General features: G+C 46.0%; 1 protein-coding gene across 1 annotated transcript; it reads left to right on the top strand.

Moving 5' to 3' along the window:
* Positions 1-4,424: 4,424 nt before the first annotated feature.
* On the top strand, positions 4,425-7,200 carry LOC127343933 (potassium channel KAT3). Its single transcript, XM_051370151.1, has 9 exons — positions 4,425-4,651; positions 4,753-4,968; positions 5,063-5,212; positions 5,421-5,478; positions 5,562-5,879; positions 6,000-6,239; positions 6,320-6,418; positions 6,521-6,553; positions 6,658-7,200. Exons 1-9 carry the CDS (start codon positions 4,440-4,442, stop codon positions 6,856-6,858), a joined length of 1,527 nt encoding a protein of 508 aa, XP_051226111.1. The 5' UTR covers positions 4,425-4,439; the 3' UTR covers positions 6,859-7,200.
* The last annotated feature ends 3,756 nt before the right edge of the window (positions 7,201-10,956 follow it).

Here is a 10,956-nt window from a genome sequence, read left to right as displayed (position 1 = left end):
AACCAGTAGGAGTCAAGAAGCACGTTGAAGGTTGATGGCGGCGGAGTGTAGTGTGGCGCAACACCAGAGATTCCGGCACCAACGTGGAACCTGCACAACACAACCAAATTACTTTGCCCCAACGTGACAGTGAGGTTGTCAATCTCACCGGCTTGCTGTAACGAAGGATTAGATGTATAGTGTGGATGATGATGTTTGCAGAAAACAGTAGAACGAGTATTGTAGTAGATTGTATTCTATGTAAAAGAATGGACTGGGGTCCACAGTTCACTAGTGGTGTCTCTCCCATAAGAAATAGCATGTTGGGTGAACAAATTATAGTTGGGCAATTGACAAATAAAGATGGCATGACAATGCACATACATGTTATGATGAGTAGTGTGAGATTTAATTGGGCATTACGACAAAATACATAGACCGCTATCCAGCATGCATCTATGTCTAAAAATTCCACCTTCAGGTTATCATCCGAACCCCTTCCAGTATTAAGTTGCAAATAACAGACAATTGCATTAAGTATGGTGCGTAATGTAATCAACAAATACATCCTTAGACATAGCATTGATGTTTTATCCCTAGTGGCAACAACACATCCACAACCTTAGAACTTTCTGTCACTGTCCCAGATTTAATGGAGGCATGAACCCACTATCGAGCATAAATACTCCCTCTTGGATTTACAAGTAACGACTTGGCCAGAGCCTCTACTAGCAACGGAGAGATGATAGATTGATAATCAACATAACATAGCATTCAATATTCATCGGATCCCAACAAACGCAACATGTAGCATTACAAATAGATGATCTTGATCATGTTAGGCAGCTCACAAGATCCGACAATGATAGCACAATTAGGAGAAGACGACCATCTAGCTACTGCTATGGACCCATAGTCCAGGGGTGAACTACTCACACATCACTCCGGAGGCGACCATGGCGGTGAAGAGTCCTCCGGGAGATGATTCTCCTCTCCGGCAGGGTGCCGGAGGCGATCTCCTGAATCCCCCGAGATGGGATTGGCGGCGGCGGCGTCTCTGGAAGGTTTTCCGTATCGTGGCTCTCGGTACTGGGGTATTCGCGACGAAGACTTTCAGTAGGCGGAAGGGCGGAGTCGGAGGGCTGACGAGGGGGCCACACGCTAGGGCCGCGCGGGCCCCCCTTGGGCCGCGCCGCCCTAGTGTGGCGGCGCCTCGTCACCCCACTTCGTTTCCCTTTCGGTCTTCTGGAAGCTTCGTGGAAAAATAAGCCTCTGGGCGTTGATTTCGTCCAATTCCGAGAATATATCCTTACTAGGATTTCTGAAACCAAAAACAGCATAAAACAACAACTGGCTCTTCGGCATCTCGTTAATAGGTTAGTGCCGGAAAATGCATAAATATGACATAAAGTGTATATAAATCATGTAGGTATTGTCATAAAACAATCATGGAACATAAGAAATTATCGATACGTTGGAGACGTATCAACTACTGAACCAGATAAGTTTACAGTCAAGTCTATGTACCTTGATTGGATGAATGGGCATACATTGTATCTTCGTAAGTATCTTGGAAATTAAAGATCCCGTTGAAAATTATATTTTTTATGTGGTTCGTTAGTAATAAAGTGCTTTTAACTAAGGATAATTTGGCTAAACGAAAGTGGAAAGGATGTCAAAAGTGTTGCTTTTGTGATTCCACTGAAACCGTTAATCATTTGTTCTTACATTGCCCTTTTGCGAAGATAATTTGGCGTATGATGTACCTTACTTATAATATTCCGCCACCAGCTAATATTACTAATATGTTTGGTAGATGGCTTAGTGGTGTGACAAAACTGGATAAACTAAAGATTAGAATTGGTGTTTCGGCCATTTGTTGGGCTATCTGGAGGACTAGAAATGATATTATCTTTAACAAACAAAGTGGGACTAATTTTTTGCAGGTTATCCGGTGGGCTGCTCATTCAATCCAACAATGGGTTTTCCTTCTCTCGGTGGAGCAGCGGGAGGATATGGTTATTGGATGCAACCGGATGCTAGTGGTTGCTCAGGACTTCTTTTTCCAGGCTACTGGGTGGCGGCATCTTAATAGAATAGCAAATGCATAGCTTTTCTTTTAGCCATATTTTTAGTTGGTTGATCCATGTATCGACCTTATTGTTTCCATGAGTGTAATAAGTGATGATGGATCTATTTTGACTTGATACTTTCATTTTAATAAAGCAAGCCGTGTTCATCTATTGATGCAGAGACTGTGGCTATGCTCCTTTATCGAAAAAAAATTGAGATGCTCTTCCTCAAACCGTATAATTAAGGGCATGTGAATTGGTAGGATGGGAAGAGAGATCTAGTCAATTTAGAGATTGTATTAATGGTTGAGAGAGAACGGAAATGGAAGCCTCCTCTTTGGGAAGAAGGGGGCCTTTCATAGTCCCCTAAAAAACTATTCATTGTAGCGTCACTTACATAGGAGACTCTGGCCAGAGGACCCGAGACTTCGGACGCCACACCGGATATTCTGGTTTGGTGACACTTGAGTCTCCGACCTGGCCGATATCAGGGCTGGTATCTCTGGCCTTACGACCAACCAATCTTCAGACCTATCCCCGAGAGTCACACCAACTCAGGGTCTCCGGCCTGGCGAGTATAACTGCAATAGATTTTGAGGGTTCTCTCCAATAAACATGGAAAGGTTTAGTGGGTGCATTCAAATATGTTTATGTGATTTGATCTCCATCCTACCTTCAAGGGTAGAACCCCTCTTGATAGTACGGCCTCCCTACGACTAAAAAACAAAAGAAACATTGGGAAAACGTCTTCGAACTTTACACCTTTTAAGGGTCACTCACCATCTTGTGCTATTCATCAAATGAACCTAAAATAATTAGTTCATAGTAAGATCATACTTGTGTTTTGTTAACAAAAACTCAAAACACACTTGGGACAAGAATTCCCTTTCAACTGCTCGTGTCGCCAAGGGAGCGGTGCAGGGGCCTTCGACGAAATACCATGACAATATATTTCAGGTTTTGAAGTTTAAGGGTCAAGTTTTGTAGTTATCAAATTTTATAATCAACACTAAGCTTGCCCGTATTTGATTAGACGTAGATATAACATAGAAGTCTTACTATCAATATCCTAGCCAACTTTATATCAATGTCTAGCATGGCATGCTTTGCCGGGGTTCTTAAAAAAGCTTTTGTCCATTTCTCATTAATTTTTACTTTTTTCAAAATATTTTGTTGTATATAGTACCATTCATGCAGTCGTGCAAACCACCAATACTTCATCAGTACAATTTTGACAGAGGCCATGACAAAAACTATTCCTCTGAAATATATAATCAACACTAAACTTACCCAATATGTGACGAGACAGAGATATTAGTGTTCTTTTAAATATCGGTTTTGCTAATTCTCGGTAAACTGAGAGTTAGCTTAGAGCTCGATAGAATCTCCCACCGTTCAAATTGCGCGAAGATCCGTGCATCATCTTCTACCTTGGACACACAGCGAGGGAGGAGGGAGGAGGGAGGGGGCGGGGCAACGTCCGCCGAGCCGGAGCCGGCGACGGCGCGGCGGGCCGTGGCGGAGACGTCGACGGTGAGGATGAACCTTAGGGTTTAGGGTGCGGGTGTGGGGTGCTGACGCCGGAGAAGAAAGAGGCGGGGCTTAGAGGGATGGCCGGGGCGGCGGTGGACCGGGGGTGGGGGAGCTTGGGGCAGGGCGGGGCAGCGAGGGGCGCAGCAGCGCGCCGGCCGCGGGCGGGGTGGGCGGCGGTCCGGCCGGCGGTGGTTGCGGGGGAGGCTGGCCGGAGGTGGAGAAAAATTGCCGAGAGTTAGTCAACTTAACTGAGATCTGGATGGACCCTTTAAATATGCCAGCCCAACTGTATATTCATGTCTAGCATAGCATGATTTACCACTTACGAGAAGACATGCAGTGGCATCTCCGCCTTTACAAAAGACAAACAACAATTTGCAGGAGATCGACTCCTTTCTAATCTGGTTACTATCACGGCACGCTTTTAACTTCATAAGTGCATGCAACTGAAAGAATTATGGCCAATCGAAACCCTGCAGCCCCGTGTGCACGAGCACTACGGTAATGGCCTCGCCACCTATTGGCCGAGGATGCAATCTGCGATCGACAAGTCCACGAACCCGTACAGAGGGACACGAGACATCAGGCGATTCCAGCCCGTCGCAAAAATGTCTACCGTGACAAGACCAAAGGCGAGTTATCGTCTTCCTAAAGTTGTTTCCCGTTCTACAGAACCGATTTGGTCAGAGGCGCGGCCGAAACGGCTTGAGGAAACAAAGAGGGCCCGCCCCGTGCGCGCCGTGCCGCTCCGGCCGGTATAAATACGCCGGTGCGGCCGCGGCGTCCCTCGGCAGAAAGAACACGAGCAACCGCCATTGGAGCGAGAGAGAGAGAGAGAGAGAGAGAGAGAGCGAAATGGCACGCTCTTCTTCTTCCTCCTCTCCTCGCAAGGGGTCATGGGGGACACGGTGCTTCCCATGCTACAATGGAGAAAGAGGCGCCTGGTTCAATGGCTGCAACGTCCCCGACGATCTCCTGCCGTCGCTCGGCGCCACCGCCGCCCAGCACCAGAGTACCCCGAGCAGGCTCAGGAAGTACCTCGTCTGGCCTTACGATTCTCGATACAAGTACGCTCGATCGCTAGCCTTTCTCATTTTCTCGCATGCTCGGAAGGTAGCACTGTTAGATAGGCATCAATGATGATCGAGAACTGTTCGATTATTTGCAGGGTATGGGAGACGTTCCTGATCCTTCTGGTGGTGTACTCGGCGTGGATATGCCCGCTGGAGTTCGCCTTCATGAGATACCTTCCTCGGGCGCCTTTTGTCGTGGACGACGTCGTCAATGCCTTCTTCGCCGTCGACATCGTCCTCACTTTCTTCGTGCCGTTCGTCGACAAGAAGTCTTACCTTGTCGTCGACGATCCGAAGAAAATCGCGATCAGGTGCGTGCTGCTTCTGCTCCTTCAGGCTTCGTACAGTTAATTCTCAGGCAGTGTGTTTACCTGTATGTAAGTCCTGCATTTCTTTGGTTTGCAGGTATCTGTCGACTTGGTTCATCTTCGATGTGTGTTCGACTGTTCCATTCCACTCCATCAACCACCTTTTCAACAAGCACGGCCTCGGCTTCAGGTTCCTCAATGTTCTTCGACTTTGGCGGTTGCGCAGAGTCAGTTCCCTGTTTGCAAGGTATGTACTCTATATTACTTGTCGCTGATGTAGATGTATCTAGATACAATTTGTATATCCATAACGGAGGGAGTATATGATTAAGCATTGTAGTGGTGTCTGTCTGACGTAGGAGTATCTGATTAAGCACTGTGCACTACAGTGGTCTCTGGTCTGAGTGTCTGACGTACGTGCAACAAAATTAACATGGTGCTTTACTCCCTACTAGGCTTGAAAAGGACATCCGCTTCAACTACGCGGTGATACGCTGCACCAAGCTCATCTCAGTACGTCCAGATTCTGTCTTACTTTCTGTCGTTCCTAACCTGTACCTAGTAAATTCTTCATGGATGATGCATTACGGATGCAGGTCACCCTGTTCGCCGTACACTGCGCCGGGTGCATCAATTACCTCATCGCCGACAGGTATCCGAACCCGGCGAGGACCTGGATCGGCGCCGTCATGCCGGACTTCAGGGAGGACGGGCTGTGGGATCGCTACGTCACTTGCCTCTACTGGTCCATCACCACCATGACCACCACCGGCTACGGCGACCTGCACGCACAGAACGCCAGGGAGATGCTCTTCGGCATCTCCTACATGCTCTTTAACCTCTGGCTCACCGCCTACCTCATCGGCAACATGACCAACCTCGTCGTCCACAGCACCGGCCGAACCAGAGACTTTGTATGTGTGATCACCTCCCTTATCTGCAACCAGACATTGGAGTATACGCTGCTCCCACCGCATGCATATTGATTGTGCTATATACTTATGATCATGGCTTGGGCCTGAAACGAAATGCAGAGGGACATGATTCAGGCAGCTTCGGACTTCTCGGCGAGGAACCAGCTGCCGCGGCAGATAGAGGACCAGATGCTCAACCACATATGCCTAAGGTTCAAGGCAGAGGGGCTCAAGCAGCAGGAGACGCTAGACATACTACCCAGGGCGATGCGATCGAGCATTTCTCTCTGTCTCTTCTACCCGGTGGTTCATGGAGCTTACCTGTTCAAGGGAGTCTCCTCAGGTTTCATCCAGCAACTGGTGAGAAGCTAGCTACTAGTAAAATCCTTAAGTTACGCTCCCTTACTCACAGATGAAATTTGGTTCAACTATATACGCAGGTGACTGAGATGGTAGCCGAGTACTTTGCCCCAAAGGAGGACATCATATTGCAGAACGAGTACCCATCGGACCTGCACCTTCTTGTCACCGGAGAAGTCGTATGTGTGGAATCTTACTATGATTTACCCCGTTTATGATCAATGCACTAACCTGGTACGACTTGAGTATACTGATTAACGTGCATCTTCGTTAATTTACAGGATATTGTGGCGTTCCTCGATGGAACAGAGCGGGTAATATTTGCTGAATTCCTGACTTTCTCATTTTCTAACAACACATGCACTGCAAAGTGCAGAGTTTGTCCTTGAAATATCCACTGCTAATGTGCGCATTTCAGGTCTGTGGAAAAACAACTGAGGGTGGACTGCTCGGGGAGATCGGAGTACTGTGCAACAAGCCGCAGACGTTCACTTTCCGGACGACGAAACTATCTCAGGTTCTAAGGATCAGTAGGCCCAAGCTGATGGATATCATCCAAGAAAATGCAGAAGATGGCGAAATCATCAGAATCAACCTTCAACAAGTAAATAGTATTTAAGTAGCGACCACGCTATTAAGCTAAACGCCAGGGACTGTGCTGGCTTTGTGCTTCGAAAATACATCAAGACTGTGACTGGTCCCTTGCCTACCGAGGAGAGGCCGAATCCTTGAGACAATCTCACTTCTCCAAGAACGCAACATGCTATTCAATGTTAGTGTAAACCTCCATATGCATAATTAGTAGTTGTGCTTTAATGGGTGTAACGCGCCCAGTAATTATTGATTGTATTAGCACATAATTAATCTGATCGAGTGTAGCACCATGCAATTCGGTTTATCCCAACATGAGCCCGGATCAAAAGGGCATGCCCCACTTTAATAAATTTACACGTGCTGGGAATCGTTGGTAATTGTTGTTTTCTATTACCTTGAGAGTACACGATCTTTATATAGAAAAAATGATTTGATCATTGAAACCAAGGCAAACGAAGCCGAATGGCTGTGGCAAACTTGTTTAATTGCATTACCCAAAGGACTCCAAGCTTCTTTGGCTGGTAAACCGTGGCCCAATTAACTTTGCACTTTGCTCCGGTGGTGGTGTCCTTGGCCGACTAAAGGAAGGCCCGCTTGATTTTGTTTATGTAGTCGATGGTGCCCAGTGGAACCGTAAGGGGTGTAAGGTAGTAGGTTGCTTGGGAGGTGATGACCGACTTGACAAGAGCCGTGTGACCCGCCGTTGTAAAGACCACTCAAAAGTTTGGGCGGGTGGGTCATCCTTGTACCAAAGAGGATATGGACATCTTCTATGCGGTCACCACAATCACCATCGGTAATGGTTGCAAGACCCCTTTTTGGAAGGCCCCTTGGCTCGGTGGGAGAAAACCTATTGATATTGCTCTTCTCATTTTTGCCATCTCTAACAGGAAAACTTTCCAACTTCACTGTGGAGCACCTTAGGCAATTTGCTCTTCTTTGGGATTGCCTCCAAGAGGTCCACCTCCTCGTGGATGTGGAGGACGATATAACTTGGAACCTTACGTGAATATGCAATACTCGACTAAGTTGGCCTATGATGTGCAATATCTTGGTTCGACGGTCTCGATCTTATACAAGACGGTGTGGAAAGCTTGGGCAACTCCTAAGGAGAAGTTCTTTGCTTGGCTCTTCTTACAAAATAGGGTGTGGACAGTGGACCGCTGACAAAAGCGTGGATGGCCAAACTATGGCCTTTCTCCCCTATGCAAGAAAACCATGGAATCGGCTAGTCATCTCTTCGTCCATTGCCGTTTCTCCATCCGAATTTAGCAAGGTTTAAAAGATTGGCTTGGGATCGAAGAGTTGCAACCTTCTCTTTGGGCGGGATTGTCTACCGAGCTTTGGTGGAAATCCTTGACCTCCGGCGACATCCCTTCCTGGAAAACCAGTGCCTCTCTCGCCTTGCTTGTCATGGGAATATGGAGTGAGCGCAAGGCAAGAGTATTCTTCGGTAATAAGTTTGCCCCGCATGTACTTGTTCTTGAAAAAATTAAGAAGGAAAAATCCTTCTTGTGGGTGATCGTGGGCGCAAAGCGCTTGGGTGATTTGATGCCGTGAGAGTAATTCTTTATAATAACTTGTTCTATGTTCGGACAATCTTGTCAAAACCTTCTTCTTAATTAATAGATCAAGACAAAGCTTTTGCCTCCGTTTAAAAAAATAATGATTTGATCATCTGGTATCATATGAGCATGGTACTTGAGACTTACTGGAAAAATCATACCTACGAGTTTTACATACTTTTAAAATATTCATATACCTAGGAGACAGATAGAAACACAATAGTGTGAATTTGGAAAATGTACATAATGTACGTGTCGACACTCAAAAGTGATCCGGGAACGAGATAGTAAGAAACACAAATGATGGCTTAAGCCAAATGGTGCTAAATTGAAGATTATAGTTCACCATTGGATATCCCTCTCTGAGACGATCTAAATGGACATGAAGCTGACCTAAATTGAAACTCGGATGTTGGAGTTGCGACAAAGTTTGAGGAATCTTGCGTTGATGTTCAACTAGTTTTGGCTTGAAACTAAGCGTCCTTAAGATAGTTTGAAATGAAGAAGTGTTCAGAATGCAAATTATGTGGCTCCTAAAGACGAACAATCGATTATGATGTGCAGATCCTCTTAATCCAGGCTGGCATGTGATCTCCATAAAGACAAAACGAGGACCAGGAGTCTCGACCTTCATTACCTTAATCCGGGTTTCACTCTAGACCTTCTCTGTAAAACATGACCTTCAGAACCCTCCCGATTTAGGGTTTGGGTTAATTTGTTAATTTGTTTATACAAATATGTTTGTTAATTTGTTTATGGTTAGGGTTTAGGTTAGGAATTTAGGGTTTACAGTGTAGAGGTTTAGGTTCATGGTTTAGGATTTAGTTAGGGTTTAGGGTTGTTTAGGTTTAGGGTTTAGGATTTTTGGTTTTAGGGTTTTTTTATAGAAAAAAGAGCTCGTAAATTATTTCTGTGATAATTTTTTTGCTAGATTACCACATCTTAATCACGTGATACCATGATCATTGCCTACCTGCATTACTCGATGAATATTGGAAATTTGGTCCTTCTAATTGAAAATAATAATACCTCGGAGACTTTAGGTTCACTTCAATTTCATATAATTTGCAGAAATAGATTTTAGAAAACAAGAATATTTAGTATTTGTTTACAGAACCACAACTACTAGGGATAAGGGGTACAATGATCTAGATCTCCTTCTTCAGCTTGTTTGACATGGAATCTGATGTGACATATCACTTGCCAGTGATTATAATTTGCTAAACTGCGGCAAGGTGGTATATGATTGCAGAGAACAACGGACGAGGAGTGCGTGAGGGAGGTCCTAACCAGGGAAATTGTGGAAGGTTGCGAGGCTCAGAGGTTATAAGATGACTTGTGGTGTTGGATCGAGTAGATAGCCATCTTAGAGAGAGTGTTGGTGCTTTGATGCCGGTCATGGGAGGGAGAAGTGGAGATGGCGGAGGAGTTGTTCAAGGATAAGAAGTCGGCAATTGTAGCATTGTTGCAGAGACTTAAATGCAATATGGCTATATAAACTTTTGACTTATGTGGAAATGCAGAATTAGAATCGAAGACAATCAATCAACAGAAAACAAGTAGAGTGTCCATGTTCACATTTATAGTAGACCAAACCATTCCCGCTTTGCCCCTCAATCAATGTATGGTTTTATTTAGTTCAAACTTCACATAAATTTCGGGGAATTCTATCTGTTAGATATTTCCTTCCTATGAATCTCGTTTTGTTTATAGAATTGAGAATCGTAGGGATTATTTCTATGACCTATTTGACGTGCAGTTCGCGTTAAGTTTGCATCAAATTCAATCCCGTGCCCTCGCTAAAAAGGTCTAATGTTGCCGAATTGTTTCCTTTGTTTGCTGTTTCAGTTACAGCTCTGGCGGCATGTGTATTACGTTTCTGAATTCCTTCCAGGCAAGCAGATGCATGTGGAACAGATCTAAGCATGTGAGGAGGGTTTTCGAGTCAACTGCAGGAAGCTTATTATTTCCACATGCATCTACGATATACAGCCACGAATCGCTCGTCTAGTTGAGGCCGGTGATCAAGCAAAGGAAGAAGTTGTTGATTAATTAGTTAATCCCTACCCTACGGATTCGTCGACCCAGGTTGGTTTCCGGTGGCATCCAAAACACAGCCCTGGCAGCACGCTAATCAGGCTTAGGCATGAGGAGATCGAATAGTGATGGAAGGGTCAGATTTGTGGCTCTGCCCAGCAACGTTTGAAAACGAAACCCGCACTGAGCTGCATCATGGCTGCACCTCAGCAGCTGATCAAAAAGGAGGGAACCGCGTTTGAAAATCTGTCCCACACCTCTGCATGAACACACTCGAGCAAAAACCGCACGCCGCCGTGTGTCGTCCATCGGATTCCCTCCGCCGGCACGCGTGACGGCTCCAGCAGCTCAACGGCTACCTCCCGACGACCAGCTTTAACTTTTAACGGCTAGTCCGCTGGTGACCGGTCCTCTGGGCCCGCACCTCCCCCGCCAGCCGGATCCGAACGTTCCCCTGTTTCCGGCGACCCCCAACGGCTACATTTCCCCTCGTCCATCGCCGCCCGCTATAAATCTACCCG

Source organism: Lolium perenne, chromosome 3 (genome assembly GCF_019359855.2).
Source record: "Lolium perenne isolate Kyuss_39 chromosome 3, Kyuss_2.0, whole genome shotgun sequence".
Lineage (NCBI taxonomy): Eukaryota > Viridiplantae > Streptophyta > Magnoliopsida > Poales > Poaceae > Lolium > Lolium perenne.
Note: the sequence above shows the minus strand (reverse complement) of the source record. Positions and strands in the feature narration are given on the sequence as shown.